At 37.0% G+C, this 22,641-nt stretch overlaps 1 protein-coding gene across 1 annotated transcript in view; it reads right to left on the reverse strand.

Annotated features, from left to right (window-relative positions):
• Positions 1-936: 936 nt before the first annotated feature.
• The window catches only part of TMCO3 (transmembrane and coiled-coil domains 3), a 28,972-nt gene continuing 7,267 nt past the window's right edge, over positions 937-22,641 (reverse strand). Inside the window, exons 4-13 of the mRNA XM_072343373.1 lie at positions 20,584-20,775; positions 19,675-19,803; positions 18,932-19,024; positions 17,607-17,793; positions 16,644-16,761; positions 15,851-16,046; positions 9,753-9,903; positions 4,694-4,773; positions 4,031-4,180; positions 937-2,439 (exon numbers count right to left, since the gene is read on the reverse strand). Coding sequence (XP_072199474.1) covers positions 2,326-2,439; positions 4,031-4,180; positions 4,694-4,773; positions 9,753-9,903; positions 15,851-16,046; positions 16,644-16,761; positions 17,607-17,793; positions 18,932-19,024; positions 19,675-19,803; positions 20,584-20,775 — 1,410 coding nt within the window. The 3' untranslated portion in view covers positions 937-2,325. The remainder of the gene's footprint in view (positions 2,440-4,030; positions 4,181-4,693; positions 4,774-9,752; positions 9,904-15,850; positions 16,047-16,643; positions 16,762-17,606; positions 17,794-18,931; positions 19,025-19,674; positions 19,804-20,583; positions 20,776-22,641) is intronic.

A 22,641-nucleotide genomic window follows, 5' to 3' on the forward strand; every position in this document is an offset into this window, starting at 1 on the left:
GCTGAGCAGTGCAGTTGATCAAACAGAAGGAAGGGATGCTGTCCAAAGACCTGGACAGGCTCGAAAAGTGCATCCATGTGAACCCAATGAGATTAAAAAAGGCCAAATGCAAAGTGCTGCATTTAGATTTGGGCAATCCCAGATATGTATACAGACTGGGAGAAGAACTAATTGAGAACAGCCCTATCGGGTTCTGGTGGACTAAAAGCTGAATGTGAGCCAGCTGGGCGTCCTTGAAGCCTGGAAGGCCAGCAGTATCCTAGGTTGCATCAAATGAAGGGTGGCCAGAAGGGAGCGGGAGGTGATTGTCCCTTCACTGCTTGGCCCTCATGAAGTCCCACCTGGAGCAATGTGTCTAGGTCTGGGGCCTCCAGCATGAGAAAGTCACAGAGCTACAAGAGCAGGCCCAGAGGATTGCCACAACAATGACCTGAGAAGTGGAGCACCTCTCCTATGAAGAAGTATTCAGGGAGGTGGGCTTGTTCAACCTGGAGAAGACTGCTCCAAGAAGACCCCCTTACAACCTTCCAATACTTGAAGTGAGCTTAAAAACAGGAGGGAGGCCAACTTGTTATACAGGCCGATGCTGACAGGACAAGAGTAATGTCATTAAACTAGAAGAGGGGAGATTAATACCACATGTTATGGGAATGATTTTCTCTTGGTGGTGAGGCGCTGGCACAGCTGCCCCATTCCTGGAGGCACTCAAGACCAGGTTGGATGGGGCCCTGGGCAGCTGAGCTGGTGGAGGGCAGCCCTGCCTGTGGCAGGGGGGGATGGAACTAGCTGGCTCTTAAAGTCCCTTCTAACCAAAACCATTCTATGAGTCTTCTTCTTTTGACAAACTCAGTAGATGTCAGAGAAAACCCAGGAGGGAGCTGACGCTACTATGGTAGAGAAAAGACGTATAAACCACACAAGTCCATCCAAAGCTTTGTCAGTTTTGCTAGTGGGAGGACGACTTTCATTTTTAATTTGCAATTTAAACATACGTAACATACATTTTTCTAGCTGTTTGGTGGGTATCAAAGTTGTTTCAAATGACAGTATAATACTGACCTGAAGTGTTAATATATTTTAATGGCATTGTTTTAAACAGATAAACCTCAAGATGACTTTTAAATTGTCACAGACTACAGTCTATGAATTAAATCTTCACTATGATTCTTCAGGAATAGGCTTTTACAAGGCTTTTCCTGTTTATCTGTAATGTTTTAAAGAACAAAGCACTTACATCTAAGAATCACATTCAAAACAATGTTTCGTTAAATATCACAATATTTTAAAAGACGAACAATTTATTCGATGTAAATGCAAACTATAAAGTTGTGGAGTTCCAAATACATATTCAAGCTGCCCTTTCTGGTTTTGTGCAAATTAATTTACTCAAGATAGTTTCAAATGCAGAATATTATAAATAACACCCAACCTCTGGAGCATATTTTATTAATAAGCATCTGCTTGAAATTAGACTACCCATATCTACTAAGTTTATCTCGGATTTTAAACAAACAAACAAAACTGTAAACAATTACTGTAACAGTAGCTAGGAACAGGAATGCATGAGAGCTATCGAGTCTTCAAATATAACTTAAGTTATGCCCTTTCTCACCATAAACTTATAATCAAGTATGTAAATAACTGCAAAAACTCACACAAAAGTTACCACTATAAGAAAACACATTATATGCTGTAATTTGGAACAAAATATCATACAGTATTGGCTGTATCATTTGGAATATGTATTTGACTGCTTAAAACAGTTTGATACCAAAAATTAAACTTCTTCTTTGTATAAAGAACTAAGACTTTTACTCACCATTACGGATTTGTTTTGTAATTGAATTTACACTGGTCTACTGAACTCATTCCTCAACGTGAAAATGACTCAAGTCATTTAATGGAAGGAGATACCATAGGCACCATAATACGCTTCTTTTTTTAAACAAAATCTGGTGGTGAACTAACAGTAACAAAAGGAGGATGAGAATTAAAAGGCACATTCAGGCAAAATAATAACAATAACAAAATTTGCATGATGCTACAGTTACAAAAATAATTTAGACTCTGCATAATTGATCAGATAAAAAAAATACTCAGGCAGATCCTAATCTGTCAGAGAAAGCCAGTTTTGTAAGAGGCGTGCAATTAAAACAAAATCGCTCTTTAGTGTTGAATTTTGTTTTAAGGTCAGTGTAAGGCTTATTACCAAGTGCATGTTAAGAGGACTACTGAAAACCTCTTGTTTTCCAAGTGCATAGAAATACAATGAGCAATGAAGATATCTTTCCAAGAAGATGCGTTCTTGTTCATGTGCAAGTCCTATCAAGTACTCGAGCGTCTTTCAGGCCTCGGAACGCATTTCATAATTGCAGCTCTCCACAGGGCAGGGGCAAGTAAAAGGCTTAGAGTGGTCACACTCAGAATAAGAAGATAGACCTGGGAATGAGAAAGAAAAGCTCTCCACAGTTACATGGCAAACTAAGAAACTATTAGAAGTTTGGTGAGATCAGATGTTTCACAACAGTATTTTCAGGAAACTTCACCTGTCTCCTCATCCACCCATGCAGACTGTTACAAAAACAAACAAGCGCAAGCACAATCATATTATCAGTTTACCTGGTTTGAACGTTCAGTTACAGAAACAACATAATGAACTCATATTAAACTAACTACTTAGATCTGCAGTTAAGAGGTCAGTTTTGAAAGCAGAGCCAACAAGTCAAAGGCTAAAGACCACTTTACGAAAAAAACAAAACCAATTCAGGTTTGCATATGTCATTGCAAAACGCATTACTATTTTAAACGCTTAAAAAAAGCCAACGACAAACATTCCCCTAAGTTGTACCACACATCTTCTGAAATGAGGGCTCTGGTTACATGTTTTGAAAGAGTCTTACAAAATGGCAGTGGGAAGAAAACAGAAGAGCGACTCTGGGCGATTTCAGAGCTACGTAAACTTATGGAGTAGATAATGGCCTGAAAACTGCCACAGGAAAAATGAAAGCCTGAAGGCCTCCCTCCAAACACACTGGGTGGGCCCCCCTAGACTGATTCAGTTATCACGTATGGCTCTCTTGAAATCCTATACAAACATACAGTATTTATAACTCCTAATTATATGCAGGAGTAAACACGAAAATGAATCACTTTTACATACGCAAGTGAACAGCATTGTGTAAATTTTTCACACTTGCTTAATTTGGAATTGGTTCCAGCATTATACGGCCTACTGCTCACACAATGGAAAGCTCAGAGGGCCAGCCAGCAGAGTACTTTTGTGAGCAGAGACACACAGGAGAACACGGATAGCTTTAGAAAGCAGGGTCAGTTGTTACATCTCAGTAGCTGTAGTTTGCTGAAGTTTGCAGAGCAGATTTCATTTGGAGAGAATCGTGTTTTCGTAACTTGAATATATGACTGAGTTAAAGTTTTCCTTCATAAGACATTTTTTTTTCGGAACTACTTTAGAAGCTCATTTCTTCCGCAGAAGATTTAAAATTAACAAGCTCCACAGGCGGTGACAACAAGTTTGTTTGCTCCTTTCTTTGTCTAAATATTAAGTCAACTTCCATTTCACCATAGCTGCTCTCTACTTCTAATTTATTGATGTTTCCTTCCTCAGTTCCTATGCTCTCAGTTACCTCTTCCCATAGCTCTATCAACATTTCAAAAGAGCAGGAGGCTTCTAAGCCTTAATGATTTGTGTAGTAGCTACAATTCACTGCTCAGTTAATAAGGAAGCTTTAAGGAGGAACAATTAAGGAAAAGCATTTGTAACAACGCCATTTTAGGTGTAAAACTTGCAACTTTTATATCTTAAGTCCAAGAAGTCTAATGATTGAAAAATCAAACTAAGAATCTTGTTAAGGGCGCGCATGTTTCCATTTGTATGGGTGTATGTGTGGTTATTTGCTAACGATTTAGAGATGACACCAAATAGGTGCATATTTCAAATACGCTGTAACATAAAATCCCCGTAAGATATCGAGATGCAGAAAACAAAGTTAATGACTCTGAAATAGCTTACCTCCCGAGATATGATCCCTGCTCTGCGTGCTCTGCTTCCCAGAACAAAAGAGAATTCACTGACTTGTGCCAGTCCTGCTGAGACAATCCATTTGATATACTGGCTGGTCTTTGGAAGAATCAGAGAAAGGACAAGCACTGCCAAGACAAACTTTGAAAACATTTTTTTTTCTTTTTTGAGTTGTCGCCGTGTTGTTATTGTTTTCTTAATTAGTTTTTAAATAAAGGAAGCATAATGGATAAAACAGGACAATCAGTAGAAGATACATTGCATCAAATACGACACTGGACTAGTGGACTTTTAAATATGTTATCTGTACTAATGTCAAAAGAGGCCTAAGGTACACAGCAGAGTAAAAAGTACCATCTTATATATATAATAAAACATTTGATGATTTGATAACTTGGTCACGAATCCTAAGTTAGACAAATAGGTGTTTCTCCATGTCTATAAGGCTTTTACATTAAGAAAGATCTTTTATTTTTAAGAGTACTTATATAAATTCTAAGAACGTCATGTCAAACTGTATCAGTTAGATTCCTCCAACTGCAATCAATGTGTAATATTCATTGCTGTATTGGATGTGCAGTCTCTGTACAATTCTCATAGTGACATGCTAAGATCATTCAGACTGTGTAAAGATTAAAAAAAAGAAACAAATACCTTCATTATGACCACAGACAATGTAAGGAAGAGTAACACTGTGAGTTCATATATTACAAATGTGGGGAAAACATGAAGTCCTAGGAGGAAAAAAATAAAATAAGTGCTATTATCTCAGTACTTCTTTTAAAACCAACAACTTTTGCCAAGCATTCAGACCCACATCTAAGCCAAGTCTTAAATAGCAAAGTCTTATGTTTGTTGGAACAGACAAGTAAACAGAAAAGTATGCAGTGTTTCCAAGTTCCTAAACAATATATTTTTATTCCATGCCATTTTGCAGATAGGTATACTATGGAGTTGCATTTCATTTACCAGTACTAAACGGGTTTTAGTTTTTAATTTCCCTTTGAAGCTATCTGCTACACTGTGGTATGTTTCACGTCTATCTTATTTAAAGCATACGCAGTTTGTTGCTGAGCGCTACTAATGTTTCACAAGAAGCATCTGCAATGGTATTTGCAAATAGCGTTTGACTTTTTTCCAGATTTTTGTAACCACTGCCTTGATAAACTTTTAACTTCCAGAATCAAACTACGATGAGGAAGTTCTGATCTCACTGAATATAACGATACCCAGTTTGATACTCTAGAAATCCCTGGAGAGAAATATTTCCAAGTTTAATGCTGATATGTCACTATTATCATTTTTAGAGCTAACAGATTTAATTGCAGGACTGTAGTCTCAAAAATAAACAAAACCCTCAGTGTACCTACCAACACTACCTACTTCGTCACTAAGACACTCCTTGCCAAATCTTTGGTAGGGTTTATCTCAAACAACGTTCCAAATCAAGATAAATTGTATACGATTGATGCACGAGCACTTTAATGTGTATTTTTTTCTCTCTCCCACACCAGTTAACAATCCAGAACCCAAATGAAACACACCTCTGTCATGAAAGCTATAAAAATACTGCGGGGAAATAATGGCGTTGTTCTGCAGTGTTTGCAATATAGACTTTGCTAGCCATTCAGCATTTTTGTATGAAGCCGTAATGGACTATTTCTGGGGAAAGAATGTCATTTTCAGGTTTTACATACATAACAACTACAACAGAAAATTGCTTTCACCCCATGACTCTCACATACAATCACAGAAAATCACCTGAACAAGAAAAATCACTTGGAATGGAATCAGGGGAAGTCATTAACCCGTGAGTATGATCTGCAAGCTAAGGAGCTGCATAAAGCCACATTGCTATGGCGTAGGCATTTTGATGTTGCTGTTTCTTGGAAAATGAATATAGAGAAATGTGGAAGAACCTTATGTCTCAGACACCCAAGTTTTATTCCTAATAAGCACTCATGCATTTTCATTAAGCTTATCTGTAGAATCAGTAAAAGGTCAAGTCTTGCTCTAGAACAAGAAAAGCAAGAAGCAAGGTAATAAGAACTGCAAAGAGCACAAAAGCTCAGAACTATACCTAGTTATAATATAGTAATAATTAAATTATTATTATATTATAATTATTATAATATACTATAATAGGATATTTACATAATACAATTTATTATATTTATATTATTTATATTATATAATATAATGGTATACTAATAATAGTATAGACTAATATACTATAATAATATAGTAGTATTGAACATCCTAGGAAAACAAATACTTGTTAGAGAAGTCCTGGAGTCATTGAAATCAGTGCAAAAGAATCTTACAGGTGACTAAGTCCATCACCTATGATATGAGGAACTTGTATAGGTAAACTTCTTCGGAAGCTCATCCCACTTTCATAGAAGCTCTTAAAAAGGAAACTAAAACCAGAGGTGGTGTTCTCGATAAATTCCCAATAGTTGCCAAACCTTCAACCTAATTGATTCCGCTGAAGGCTAAAAGATCTGTAAATCAATGCAGTAACCTCTTATTGGACGGCACGATAAATTGTCACTAATTTTCCCTGCTTTGTAGATCACAGAGCCAAAAGATACAGAACTAAGATTTATCGTCTTCACTTCCTAAACGCAGCAACTCCAAAGTATTTTGTCTGTCTGTATATTCCACTGTGATTTCAGAGATTCTTATACAAGTGCTACTCAGCAGGCACACACACTATATTATTTCCTAAATTCTGTCTGACCACAGACGCACAAATGCAAAGGACTGTCAGAATAAGGAAAGAGATGGCAAAACAAAAGAGATGAACGCTGTATTAAAAAAGAAATCTAGACGTGTGCGTACACACAGAGAGGGGCAAATAGCTTCTGTCTCTCTGGTGTGTATCACATGCATGTTGCTTGTTCACCTTTAGGCTGGTCTCAGAGATGATGTGCATGAAAAGCGGCTAGAGAAACACAGCCTGTAACAATGTCTTGTTTGACAAGAGGGCCAACCAGCATATCTGGAACTGAACATTTCAAAGGAGGCTGTAAGTATAGCCTAGGGCTCTCATCACTACTGGTGAATCAACTTTCTCAGTTCTGGAGCAGACAGGCAGCCTGAAGTTCATTTGGACTGCCTCCCAACATAGAGATTATTACCTCATTCTAAAGAGCTGAAGTACAAACTACCACAGATTTCTATACTAATCCTGTGGAGGTAAGCATCTACAGGTAATAAGTGTCTCTAAGCTAAAGCAAGCCTAAGCCTGTTGCATGCACAGTTCTGAGAAAACAAATATACAGCTCTGTACATGCACACATTTTGGGCAAAATAAAGCCCATCATAGTGGAATTCATAGTTATTACAGATTCTTGTCCCATGCAAAAACTTAGGATAAGGCCACAAGTAAAACCAGGCTGCTATACAGGCACATCAAGCCTTCTTGACAACATGAAGGCCATCAGAGATTAACTTCACAGACAGAAGATGCACTTATTTCAACAGGTTGAATTAGACTTTGCGACTAGGCTCAGGATTCAATAAAGACTTGTTCTCTAAGATGGAATAAACACTTCAATCAAGAACTCAAAAACTTTAGCCACATCATCAGGTAGTGCTGGCCTGTCACTAATAGCTGGTGTACCAGTTAGGTAGGTTTTCATAGCTGAATATGGTCCATGGTCCTTCAGCTCTAAGCAGTGTTGGGTAGATGGTAGCCTTGCACCAGAAGTCAAGCCAAATGGTACAGTTCACTCATATAAGTTGGTATATTTTCATTTAAGGATGACTACAAGGAAGACTTTACACTTTTTTTTTTTTTTTTTTTTTTAAATAAGTACCTTTTTTTCTTAGCAAAAACCAATTACTTTAAATGAATTCTACCTGCCTGCTGCATCACAGCACATGGAGATCCAAATGTAGTCACCACCATGTCCTGGAAAATCCAGCATCAAGAAGAGGAATCTTAGAGATTCTTGACAGTAGACAAGATAACAGAAAACAGCTCTGGTGGTTGAACCTCAGCCAGTAGGATTAATTCTGACTCATCCTCAAGATAGGACAATCAATCAGAAAAGTAACTTCAGTGATGCATTTGGATGCTGTATCTGTCACGACTTTAAAAGCCTTTAAGAGCTTTTTAAAGCCTTTGATACTGTCCCCCACAACATCCTCATGAAGAAGCTGGCTGCCCATGGGTTGGATGGGTGTATGCTCCGCTGGGTAAAGCACTGTCTGGATGGCCGGACCCAAAGAGTTGTGCTCAATGGAGTAGAATCCAGTTGGTGGTCAATCACAAGCGGCATCCCCCAAGGCTCAGTGCTGGGGCCGCATCAATTTAACATCTTTATTAACGATCTTGATGAGGGGATTGGGTGCACCCTTAGTAAGTTTGCAGATGACAAAGTAGAGTATTTCCCTGTGGTCCTTAAAAAATGCCACTTAATACGAACTCAGGTTTCTTTGCAGCATCTCTCACTTTCTTAACCAAAAGATATAAATGACTTATCTGTGAACATTTTGCAACTACTCATCTAAAGTTTTACCATAATTCTTCTTAATAAAGTGGTGAGTGAGCTCTTCAAACAAACACTCTTATCTGACTGATCAGCACAAATTATTATTGTGGGCTGGGCAAAACAGATTGAGACTGGTGTGCATAACTTCTTCCTTTTATTTTTATTATGAAAACTGCCAAGAAACACTTTTGGTTTCGGTTACGGTACAACAGGCAAACATATAAGGTAAGGCACGCAAATTCTGATAAGTACTGGGATTTGCTATTACTTGAATAGACATATTGAAATAAAAGGACGGTAAGACCAAAAAGAAGAAAAAAATACAAGAATTTCTGAGTGAGTAACGGTTAAAGGAAATGGAATTTGTGAAATCCCTTATTCTAGACATTGCAAAGCTCCCCAGATAAGATATGCGTCTCCTATACAGTCCAGAGGGAGAAGCGAGTGCTTTCACCCAGCATGTCTCCTCATTCAGTATACCAAAGCACTCTAGAAATGTGTTTCAGTTTCTGTCAGGCAAGGCATACTAAAACGCAGACAATCTAGCAGTTTAAAATGAAGATAGCAGTTGACCATATAAATATTCTCAGAATGAACATGCTCTGGATAACAAACATGATGAATTACTTCTCTGGTCCTAGGCATCGCTATTGCATTTCAGTCAGCAGGCAGTCTTGCCCAGTCTTCCTGTGCTGAGAACATGCAGATTACGTTTTCCTAACTAAACAAGATGCCAGAAAAAGGATCTACTTCCATTACCATATTCTGCTCATAGAGAAAAGCAAACATTAAGGACCTGAAATTTACACCGTTTGCTGACTCAAAATGGTAATACGGTTCTGGTATAAATTAAGTATATCCAGTACCAAGACAGAAGAATAGTTTTAAGGAAACAAACAAATAAAAGAATTAACTTCTTTTTCCCTTAGAATTTTAGTTAGCTTTTTAAATAGTTCAGACAAATTCAGAATTAATAGTGAAAAAGTTATATTAAAACAAAAGCTGACAGTACAACATGGGAATTCCTCGTGAAAAGTAATGCTGCATTTAAAACATAAGCAAAGTCAAACCAATTGTGTCATTGTTTAACGTCTCAGCGTACACAGAAATAAAATCCACCTCCTCCCTCCAGTTTGTAGACATCGATTCTCTTTTCCTTCCCCTGCATTTGTAGGGCAGCACTATTTTTAGTAAGCTTTGTTAGAAATTACCTATAGATGCAAAGAAAATGATGGCAAGAAAGTCACGTATTGGTTCAATACAGGCCATAATCTCCTCAGTAACCATATGACCCTGAGAAGAGATCAGAGCTCCAGCCAAGAAACATCCCAGCTCCATTGAAACATCCAACAGCTCTGTGATCTGTCAAGGAATAACAAGAAAATCTGTTACTGTTCTCATGCCCGGGGTGACCATATATACCATTTCACTGCACAATTACAAAACTATACATTACACTGGATGTAGCAAATACCTATGCAAGTTTTATTTCTGTTTTCTGCAGCACTGTATTTATCCAAGTCTCACAAAAGCATTTTCCCTCCACGGTGTTACCTCCTTCCCCACAAAAATAAAGCTATTTTTTTAAAATCTGGATCATAATGCTTTATGTCACTCTTATGGATGGCAATTGATTTCAAAGACTCAAAGAGAGACTAACAGCTTCAAAGTCAGCATTCCACAATACACCGAGGCTATAAAAATAAGCCACAAGAACTGCGTAATTTCCAACTGTCAAACAAAGGAGAGAAAAGTAAAACCTAACAGTTTGGGAGAACAGTCTCAATGTAGCAGACATAATAGACAGTTTATTACTGTAAATTGGACCTGAATGTGCTTGTGTGTTTTACTGAATAGCGATGAATTTAAGCATGTGGAGTTAGCTGCAGAATGAAGCATCTATTTGAAAGAATTCAGACTACTCTTTGTTGCTGGTTTTTCTTTTCTTCTTATTATTTTAATACGGCACTTCAAGGGAAAGATTAAACATGCAAAGAGACTGAACCAAAAACCAAAGAAACTGCTTAAGGTAATGCCTATATCATTAAAAAAGCAGGCAGCACTTCTCATAGGAATAAATTACTTTAAAGCCATGCTGCTGAGGATAGTCACCTCTCTTAGAAAGGACAACTCTATTAATATTAATAGAATATTTAAACAGAAGACTTATTTCCACAATAATTTAGCTTAAGCAATGATACAGCATGGTACATTTATGGACAGCATTGATCATATGTCCGATGGTGTTACACTGAGGCACAAAGCTAACACTCAAGTGACTCAAAATTAACAGAGAAGAACAAAAGACATGATAAACAAGCCACGCATAAAATGCCACTGAAAATAAAATCCAGTCTTCTGTGTATTTCAGTGCCAGTGTCTGAATGCTCATCACATAATGCCACTTGTGCTACTAGTCTTTAACTTATTGCAAGGTATTTAAGAAAACAAATTGTTTCTGTCAATGCAAATGGTTGCTGACTGTTCAAAAGCAATAAAAAAATCCCATTCCACGTTTACATATGTAAAATATGCCACTTTTGATACACTTGTATCTTAAAACAAAAGGAATTTCTCAGTGTAGTTTCAGAGATGCAGGGCACTTTGCACAAAAGCCTGAAATTGTAAGGGGGAAGAAAGAAATGTACTACATTAATTAAAATAACAAACATATAGATATGAAGCACTTCTTGAAAGTCTTAACTTCCTGAATATGACAGATCCAGTATAGCTTCTTCAAGTAAACTTGGAATTATTTCTACTTCTCAGCTATAAACTCACATACATTCTGGTTGAAACCTTTTTAGCTAATATTTTGAATATTCACTTGCACTCGGGTATATTACCACTTAAGAAGGGATTTATCACCGCTTGTACTGGAATTGCACAATGCTATGCTGTTATATGAATCACTATTCAAGCAGGGAACATTTTAAGTGGGAAACGGCTTGCAGAAGAGAAGGCTTCAGGGAGATCTCACTGTGGCCTTCCAGTACTTGAAGGAAGTGTTTAAACAGGAGGGGCTGTTTATAAAGGTGGATAGTGATGGGACAAGGAGGAATGGTTTATAAACTGAGACAGGGGAGGTTTAGGTTAGATATTAGGAGGAAGTTTTTCACACAGAGGGTGGTGATGCACTGGAAAAGGTTGCCCGAGGAGGCTGTGGATGCCCCATCCCTGGAGGCATTCAAGGCCAGGCTGGATGTGGCTCTGGGCAGCCTGGTCTGCTGGTTGGTGACCCTGCACATAGCAGGGGGTTGAAACCAGATCACTGTTGCCCTTTTCAACCCAGGCCATTTTATGGCTCTATGATTCTATCATACCAAATGCTAGTTTAGAAGGCATCAGGTACAACTAGAGCAAACTATGTCTATCTGGGTTTGCTCCCACAGCATAAAACCTAAAACCTATTCCTTTACTCTAAATCAAGCTAAGCATGAATTCAAGGACCTAGTAAGTAAAAATGCAATTATGCTATTCCTTCTAGGTGGTACACAACCTCAGATCTACTTTATCTGTGTAAGAAATACACATGGAAAAACATGGATGAGAAGGCAAGAAAAAATAAACAAAGAACAACAGAAGCAAAATGAGGATATTTTCCTAACCACACCTGACTTTCTTCAGTCTGTTCTTCAGAATTACAGCTAGGCTAATACCAAGACTACTTGTTCTATTCCCATCCTAATTACTGGTTGTCCACTAGCATTATCAGTAAGTAGATACGATTCCTCAACTACATCTGTAGTGACAGGGCTTATTTTAATGCACACAGACATACAATGAAGAGTTTCACTGGCGCAATGGCAGTTTCAACAAGATTTCTTTTATAAGCAAAACTTGAGAAATATTTTGCATTTAGTATTCCCTCTCTGTCTGCACCATTTTTAATGTCTTGCTTTATTGAACATGGCTCTGGCAGTTAGTATTCCCCAAGACGTGTTCCATCCTCTTCCCAACTCCTGTTACAGGAAGCTTTTCTACTCAAAATTAAATGAAAGCTTCTGTCAATTTGCATCTTTCTACCTCTGTATAATTTAGCTTTCATTTGTTTTCAAAGGTCCCATTTTACTCCTAACTCAGAGAGGATTGCTTTGCTCTCACGGGAATACAGGATTTTTATGTTCAAATGTTCTACCACAGCAATAAAGAAAGAAATAAACATTACTGCTATGCCATGTTCCAGTTGAATTTCAGCTATTTGTTCAGCAGTTGTTTTGCCTGCATTCTTTTATATAGCATATCTTACTCCTTAATCATCATAGAAGCCTGAATAGGGTAAGTTAGTAAAACTAAAGAAACCCCTCAGGGACGTGTATGTATTAATATTTGGAGCATTCATAACTTAAACGTGTCTAAGATGAAGAGATGAATACTAAGTTTGCACTTGAAAGAAGCAAAGCCTAATGAGAACTGAAATAATTTTTTTGTGAGCCTTTTAAAACTCCATCTCAGATGATTTTATGAAATAATTAATTTGAATATAAGATTACAGCTCTTTCTTAATCTTCTCCCCTCACTTGACAGGAAAGAGTTCAAAAGCAGGTTACGAGCCATTGGGAAGTACTCCAGCAAACAAGGAATTACATTCCTAATAGATTGCAGGAAAAAGTATGCAGGCTTTCTTATATGAAGTACTGCAATAACACAGCTATATTTTCAACTTCTTGAGGTAAAGGCAGCTGGCAATTCCCCTCCCCTTGCTGTTGTCACCACAGATCTACCATGATGCAGTCAAACTAAAAGCCAGTTTTTACCCACAGCTAGTCAACACCCTGGCTGACACAAGACCTGTTCTTCAGGTCACTGTAGTACAGTTCATGTCTTGACATAAAATCGCCATTTTGGCCATCTATCCCTTATGTCCTCCAGTTTCAAATTTTATGAGTTGCAATGTTATCCAAGTGAACGAAGCAGATCAGAAATGCTCTAGACAAAGGAATGCTCAAAAGCCATTTCCATACACAAAGACCCTCAACTGACAGGATAATACACTGAAATTGCTTACTAACACTGCAGTGCAGTGACCTTCTTTGCCCCATCCTCCTCCTTGTTTTCCCATATAGTCACACAGAATTTGATTTTAATGGTTCTCGTTTCATTTCTAATTCTAATCTCCAGATTTTGAATCATGGGAAATAAGTAAAATAAATGAATTTTTATATATACATAAAATGTGCATTACATGTGAATCCCAACATAAGATAAACTTAGGTGAACCCCAGACATGGTCTTCGATGTGGAAGCACATAAGTATTTGCATGCATAAAGTACAAACACCATATAATTCCTACCTCCTCAGTCATGCACTGGGAAGGATGTGGCCTGCAGATTATCTCATGTGTTAGACAGAGAGCTAAACCATTTTGTTTGAAAACACCTCTCAACTTTTCCTAAATGGAACCACAGTTTACTTTAGTTAAAGCTGCTAAAATATACGTTCTCTTACTCTGCCCTCCAAAAGCTTTTTTATAACTACACAAATAAGCAAAATTCCATATGAGCAGACAATTAAATTCTGTTGATATTTAGATTTGTTTTTTGAAGGAGGAAGATCTTTGCAAGCATTAAGTCAGTTTAGTTATTTTCCTGCCTGGCACCCAAAAAACTTCAGTTGATCTTTCCCAAATTCATGCAGCTTTTCCAAATTAGGTTGCCCCCTGTGCTTTTGTTCCTGAAATAAGAGGACATCTACAACTATTCAGATTTGTTTTCCAGAAGATCTTCTTGGTGAAGCTTTCAATAGGACAACCACATTGCTGGAGGAGGTTTTCTTCTTTTCATTTCTTTTTTCCCCTTTAAGTCTTTGTGCTTAAACCACAGCTTGTACTACGAACAGTAATAAGTGTATCTGTACCAGAGAACATAAAGCATTTGAACTGGTTTACCAAGGTTGCATGCAGCATCTTTTGTGCTGATCCTTTTAATACATTATTTATCAAGTTTAAAAGGAAAACTGCTTTTGCTTGAAAGCACACAAAATATTTGTTTCTTTTCAAACCCTTCTCATGCTGAAGATGCATTCCATTTTTGCGATATGCATCCAATATGCTCAAACCTATTCCCCCTCAGGTTTGTATACATAGATTACATTAAGTCACATGCACCACTTCCCCTGCATCTGATGTCAGTTTGGGTACAATATACCCAATTCAATCAGATCAATATATGCAGATCATTTCTTCATCAAAGCAAGATGAAGTGCTTCTAGGTACCACAGTATTTAATGTGACGTACATAGGGTTTTGTTTTTATTAAAGCTGTTCTACAAATGTTACGTCTGCCTGATAAAAAGTAAAAAAGGAGGAAATAATTTTGTTATTTATTAAGTTGCACTTGTGTTTGGAATGTGAGCAGCTGTTTAGAGGGATGCTGCTTTTAACCCACATAACAAAAATCAACGAATTGCGAAGGTATGTTCTCGCTAACTTCTTTCCCTATTGGCCCTGTAATAACTGAGCAAACATGACTAGCAAAAAAGGCTCCAAACACTGGAACATTTTTAATTATTTTTCTCAGAAGTTCTCAAGGAGGACATAACAATCTGCACAAGCAGGAGAAAGGAGTCTCAAACCCACAGCGTTATCATTGGCTGTCACAGTCTGTTCTCCAACAGAAGAGTCTGTTGGGGGGCTGAAATGTGAGACAGAAGCCAATGGATGGAAGATCCAGGGCCAAATAAACCAAACCCAGAAGAGATATCAAAATCAATGAACGTGATCTATAACCTGGAGAACTATGACTTCTGAAGTTCTATCCTGTCTTCTAGTACAACCCACTTCCTGCATAAGAATCCTGTACGTTTTTGTTTCAGCAAAAAATCTGAACCTTTGGGCACTTCCATACTTTCTCAACTTCATCTCCAACTATGACCCACAGAAAGAAAGAAAAACAATAACGAAAAAGCTATTTTATAATAAAACCTATGTCAAAAAATTTGCCATTGAAAATGAACTATTAAGTGTTGCCATGAGCCATTATCAGTATCTCAAAACCCATCCTAAATTATTTTCAAATGCATGAATGAAATACCTCAAAATTAAAATTGTAATCACGTTTCTTATAGTAGCTATAAAACAAATTACCAAAAGTTCAATCTATTGACATTCAGGTTGTGTCAGTTAATACTTAACTGTGCTGTGACAAATGAGTCATCTGCGCATTTCTGTTTTAAAACATTCTAAAGCCCAATAATTAAACTGCAGAGTTATGTGGACATTCAATAACAGCAAGTGTGATGGCTTTTATGACACTGATATAGTAAACTCTACCACACACATTAAAATGTTTTATTAATTTAAAAGATTACCGTTAACATTAGGAAGATGAACGCAGATATTCCTAGAATGAGGATTTCCTTATTCCCTTTGCTTTCTGCATGCAACTTGCGATAATACGGTCCTATGAGATAAGTCTTTATAACAAGACATATAAGAAAAACAGCAGCCAGGGAAAAGAGAATTTGGCCAATCAGTATCAGTATTCTCAGAATTTCCTTGAAAATGCTGGAAGAGAAAAAAAACAAATAGAACATTTCTTTCAAGTGCTCTCTTGCCTCTAAAACAGTTTTCCTTGACTGAAAAGATCTCATTCCACAGATGTCTGAAATTGGGTACCTACAGTAAGATACTGCAACACAAGACAATACAAAGACTAGGTATGCTTAATGCATCAGTCTCTTTTACAGCACACAGTTTACTTCCACGTTGATTCAAAAAGACTTCTGCTGACAGCTCTTCATAGTAAACAGTAACCAATAATTCTATCTGGTAGCCTTTATAACAAATGCCTTTAGAGAATAAAGTCTGAAGAAATCAGTAATAAACTAAGAAATTAGCAACAAAATAAATAAACTTTTCACTACAAATTTCAGGTTACATGTTAGACTGGACTAAGGTAGCTAGAGCAGAAAGAATATCATCATACAGCATGGCAAGTACAAACAGTGAAAGGAACGCAGAGAACAAAGTCCTATCTTTTAGTGGACTGACAGTAAAGGTAATGCTTTCATATTCGTATTTGCAATGTATATACTAAACTATAAAGGCCAGGGGGAGGGAAGATTTTTTAAATTCTTTTTTTCTTTGTTATTTTTTTTTTACCTGGAATGTGTGCTCACTCCCGCTTGAATAAGCGTAGGCATAACAGCTATAAATAAGCCGAGTTGCACATCCTGCATCACCAACATGCCAAGTAGTACACTACTGTAGTCAATATCCCCTGTACACCAAAGAAAGCAGTCATGGAGACATTTATCAGACTCTGTTAATGCTTGCAGAAATCTACAGTGTCTTAATCAAATGAAGGCTATGTAAAGCTCTCAGCAAGGTGAGGTCAAAGTATCATACAAAGCTTGACTTTGTTTTGCAGGTAAGCACTTGTTATGTATTTACTGGAACTTCTTTACAGAAGCTTACAGTCTTCAGAATAACAGGCATATCTAATTTAACAAGAGCCAGCATATAGAAAATAAACACTTTGAATTTTTGGCACTGGAATAAGAATATTCTGGGGAGAAGGAAAACAAAAACACCTTACAGCACCTATGGATGAGAGAGGTTTAAGGGGAAGAAAGAAGGCTGGCAAAACTGCTGAAAGGAAACATGTAGAAGCCTTTTGAGAAGACAGCAATGTGGCACTTGAAAGTACTTATCTGAAGAGCTGCTATCTTTGAAAGACTAGCAGAGCTGGTCTTAGCCTGCAGGAAAATGATGTGAATTACTTCAGTTAGCCTTTCTGCCCCAATGACAGTCTGGTAGTAACTGACTTATCTGGTAGCCTCTTAAAAAGCACCAGGCATCCAGAGCCCCAGTAAAGTCAATTGTGTGCTGATTTTAACACCATTCTCTATCCAAAGAAGACTGGCTACATAAGGAACAGGTGCACCCCATAACAAGACCACATATAACACTGACCGGTGTTAAAAAATGATGATCCCTAGCAAACCAGACAATGTTTTGGTTTTGTTTCATTTTTAAACTAGTTTCTCTTATAACATCATAAAGTCCGCTTTTATCAAATTTTATTATAGATACTACGGCAGTCCGTACTTAAATCACACTTACCTTCTTTATCTCCTCGAACAGTACCTGCTAGAAATCTTGACACCAATGGTGTGCTTGATAAAGACAAACAAGTGGAAATGAAGACACTTTGTGTTGGCCTGATTTGGAGCAAGTGTCCCCACAATAAACCAAAGGCAATCATCAGAACCGTCATGTAGCAGGGTCCTTGCAAAGATATTTTCCACACCTCAGGAAGAAAACAAGTTCTTATTATAAAGTTTGACACATTACAGAGATTTTCAGAGCAAATAAGCAGATAAAGTTGCACCATCAGGGGCTGCAGTCATAAGCAGCTCTCATCATACACATCCCGAAGCTCTAAAGATATTATTACCTAGGAGATAATATTCTGCGTCAAGAGGCTCGTTACCTCATGAAGTCTCATTAAGTACACTTCCCAGAGCTCGTAAACCAATAAATTAAGGGTCAAAGATCCACTATGGGCTAAATTATATTAAAATCAAATGGGAGACCAGTTACTTACTGTGTTTCTAAGGGGAAAAAGCACAGCATAGGGAGTTGTGTAAACCATCATAAATACCAGCAGCCCAAATCATACTAGTCCACACACGATTTTGAAGTTGCTTGCAATCTAGTAACAGTTTGCATAGTACCTGTTTAAGAACCTCTGAATTACTGACTTTCATTTTTGACTTTAGATGGACTTAAAATAGGAGAGTATTCTGAATATTCAGACTTCAACACATTTCAAAGAAAGCTTTTATAGTTTCTTGAACTCACAACCATCAGTTTGGGACAGATCACAAAACGCAACTCTTTAAATGCATACAGACTTCACATCTTTTGTAGTAAGTTTCCAATATTAACATTCTAGCTAGTTTTATGAGTTTTGTTTTTTGTTAATTAAGATCAAAAACAACCTGTACCTTCTTGCTGAATCCCAATGGCCACTGCAAGTAATACAATTATGCTAACATACTCGCAGAATCAGCTTACTAGGCAGTACAACACGTAACATCAATTCAGTACGTAGTACTTAACAAACAGATTTTTTTAATTACAGGACTAGTAAACATCACCAGACGCTTCATAACAGCAACTGCATGTTTCTGCATGTTAAAATAAAGCAGAGATGGGTTGCCATCAGTTGTCTGAGATTTTTCTAGCAATCAACCTATTTTGTTGCAAAGTTTGTTGGAGACACCGAATAAATGACAAATGCTATTCTTTCCTGAATATTTGTCTTTTCAAAACTGTATAATAACAAAATAGTATATTATAGAAAGCATGTACAAATCTGAAATAGAACTGGTGACAGCAGCAGTTAAATCTGGTAATTGAGAAGTACAACAAAAAGAAAATACCTTTCTTAATCTTTCAGGAGAAAATTCCAGGCCAACTAGAAAGAGAGTGAAGAATACACCAAATTCTCCTAATGTCTCCACCTGCACAATAGACTTTTAAAAATATAAAATAAATATCAGTGCATAGCAATCTTACTTATAGAGCAAATTATATTTACAAAACAAATAGTTTCTCATTATGTTCCTATAGGAAATCCACTTGCTAGTAATACAGCAACACAAGTTCCCTCAGCAGTGTAGTTCCCACTTCCTCATGGTCTCTGTAAATCCATTGCTGAACCTTTCTAATGCCAACCATACAGTCCTGTTTCTTAACTTAAGTGGTCAACCTTCTCAATCCAAAAGTCATGTACTACATAAAGGTTATTATTTATTTTCAATTTTAGAACATAGAATGTTTAAAGTGTATTTTTTTAGTCTTTTTTTTTTCTAATGTGAAATTGAAAAAAAAAAAAAAAATTTAAACTATTTCTACTCATTTTACTTTTAAGCCCGATAGTCAGTATCAGTAAGCACCCATGTAGCAGCAGATGTTGTGAAGACATAATTTCTAAGCTATTATGTTAATATTAACGTAATACACACATTTAGCATCTATCCTGTTGTGCCTGTTGGTCAACTTGTTAATGCACAGCAGACCACTACTCACAACATGTACATCTGAAGTTGGACATACCTCTTCTTAAATTACTCTTAAAAATGTCAGTAAATGCAATCAGTCAAGAAACAACATGCGTGCTTACCTTAATGCTATTTAATCCCGATGGTCCTAACAGAACGCCACAGATGATATACCCAAACATAGTTGGCAATCCTATCATCGTGCATAGCCAGCCACATGGCAAAGACAACATTCCTATTGTCACAATATCCTAATGTGTAAAATGTACGTGTTAGTATAAAGGATACACAAATCAGTGGCAAAATTAAAGACTACTGCCCTTCCAAAGGTAAGTGGAACTGTCAAATTACATGTAGAATACTGCCTGAGAAAACAAAACAAAACTTTGGTAAACTAACCTAAACACAACTGTAGGTGTGAACACTTCTGTTTGTAGATGAAGCATTCAAAGTACTAACCCTTTAGTAATAAGTAGCTTTGGGGAATTCTGATCAACTTATAAAGTGTACTGTAGGAGGCGTACAGTTAATTAGGGCTGCTGGACAGACTGGCAGTTTGCATTAAAACACAATAGTGGAATAGATCAATTTTGTTTTTTAAAACAAATATCTCAATCCACTTATTCGTCACGAAGAACAAATACAATAACATACTGATGCATTTTGCAGCTTCCATTCCTTTATCACAGTACATGAATATATTAATTCTCTGTTGTGACAATATGCAAATGGCTTATCAGGTAAACTAGTAGCTTGCTTTAACACTGTGCTGCCCCAAAAGAGCAACGAGTTAAGCTACATTTGAACAGAGAGCATCCACGTGGTACCATCATCAGTCTTATGAATAATGTGCTAAAATTAAGAACACACTGGCCAGATTGCAAGGAGAAGGGGAAAATAATGAATGCTAGGGTAGCTTTATAGGGGAAAAAACGTGAAATTGTATCCAACCCAATAAAACATTACTAGCATACAAACTGATGGGAGTAAGTCTTATAAAAAAAAGACAAGAGCATTTCTAAAATTATTACCTTTATGAAGTGATGGTCAGCACGAGGAATGGTTGAATCCCTGGGCTTGGTAAGGATATACTGGTTGTTCTGGGAATCAATGAGCATACTAAGACCTAAGTCATCCTCTACTTCTCGTTTTGAAGCGTTTCTTTTGGAGTTGGCTTCATCTTCTTCCACCCTTAAAACTGCTTCAAAGTTTACACCTCTTACCTGTAAGAAAAAGAAGGAAAAAAAGAAAAACAAAGATGTGCATCTATGAAGCATATGTTAACATGGAAGGCTATTAGCTGTGCTTAAAGTTACTCCAGATAGGTATTCACATTGACTAAAAACACTGCAGCTTCTTTTTATATGAATCTTTTCAACCTTTTTATCAAAACTTGATGTTCATAACTGAAAATGCTTTTCATTTTAATCAATGAGAGGTTTTCCAGGCCAATTTTCTATGCCTCTTTAGCCAAGTTGTCCATTGAAAAATATATATATATCATAAAGATGGGGTTTCAAAGCTGTAGAATTCCAATGCAAGAAACTGAAATAAATACTGAAGTCTGCAGAATGACTTAGAAGTACAATATCTCTAACCAAACATCAGCGTTCTTAAGTGCTAGAATGAGAGGTTGGTGACCGTTTTCTCTTCAGAAATTATGAAAGTTGCATTTCACCCACTTTTTGCCTACAACCTGCTTCTTTATGACTACTCCACTTTCACCTCCCTAAGCTCCCAACTTACCATGCTATTTTCCATTGCAGAACCAAGTGTCCATTGTCAAGTCTAAGAGACCAAAGCAGGTTTTCATGTTTTCAGCTGATGAGAGAAAGCAGGAGCAGCTGCATGTCACATACATGCAAACTGTTCTCACAGTATCAGAACAAAGAAGAAAGGCTTCCCTACAGTCAGCATTCATGAAGAACTGTTTCTAATCAGAATACATAATAGGTTCCCAATCCTGTTGCTTTTCTGTTATCTACCCCTCCCCCCACAACCTTATTGCCACTACAAGGGGAAAAAAAAACAACAGAGCTTAGAGCGTACTGTTAAACGCTGACTTCACAGTTTAAAATACACTGATTTTTATATAAGAATTATTTAACTGCTTAGAGCAGTCTCCCCATTTTACCTAAAAACTGAAACATTAACAAGGCAACATCTGCTCTAGTACCAACTTAAGAATTTGAAGTTATGAGGTCAATGATAACATTCACTAAGCAAAATGACAGTATTACATACATCAGCATCAAAGCATCTACTTTGAAGACCTGGGATTCTAAATTCATACAGAGTTTGTTGAGCGTTCGTTTGTATTTGGTAGCTGCGTGAATAGAAACTAACCAGACTTCTCTGTAGCAAAACTTAAGTTATATCAAAGACCATGTCAAAGTGATGAATTGGATAAATGTATTCATCCTCTAGTGGAGCTCAGTCTAGTTCAGAAACAATATTAGGAATAGAAGGAAAATGTTGCAAGATTAAGACAATTATGAAAAACAGCCTTTTTTTCCCCTGTCTAATATATCTATAAATTATATATTGTGAAGATATCATGCTGGATTCTTAAAACAGCAACTCCTGAAAAGGTGTTCTATGTAACAGCGCACAAATGTTGTTGTATTCTATTACATAAGTTAGCTCATATTCTTTTTTTTCCCCCCATTTTTATCTATTATACATCTCTATTTGAATATATATTTAATAAAAGCCTTTACATCCTTAACAGTTAGCTTGAGAGAAAATACGCTAGGCAGTCCTCACAAAGACAGGGATGTAAGTAATCCATCCCTGGCAGTGTTCAAGAGGTGTCTGGATAGGGAGCTAGGAGATATGGTCTAGGGGTTTTCTGTAGGTATGGTAAAGGGAGGACGGTTGGACTAGATGATCTTGTAGGTCCTTTCCAACCTTGTGATTCTATGATTCTAAGTAGTCCTCGAGTTTGAATTTCATTACTGCTTTTCTTTACTTCATGACTAGAGACATAAGACAAAAAAATAAAAGAAACACTGGACAAGAAGAATACGTTGTTCTCTCCCTTCAATGATCAGCTATTGCAGATGAAATAGTACTATCACTAAAATCGG

This window comes from Excalfactoria chinensis, chromosome 1, assembly GCF_039878825.1.
Source record: "Excalfactoria chinensis isolate bCotChi1 chromosome 1, bCotChi1.hap2, whole genome shotgun sequence".
NCBI classification, from domain to species: domain Eukaryota; kingdom Metazoa; phylum Chordata; class Aves; order Galliformes; family Phasianidae; genus Excalfactoria; species Excalfactoria chinensis.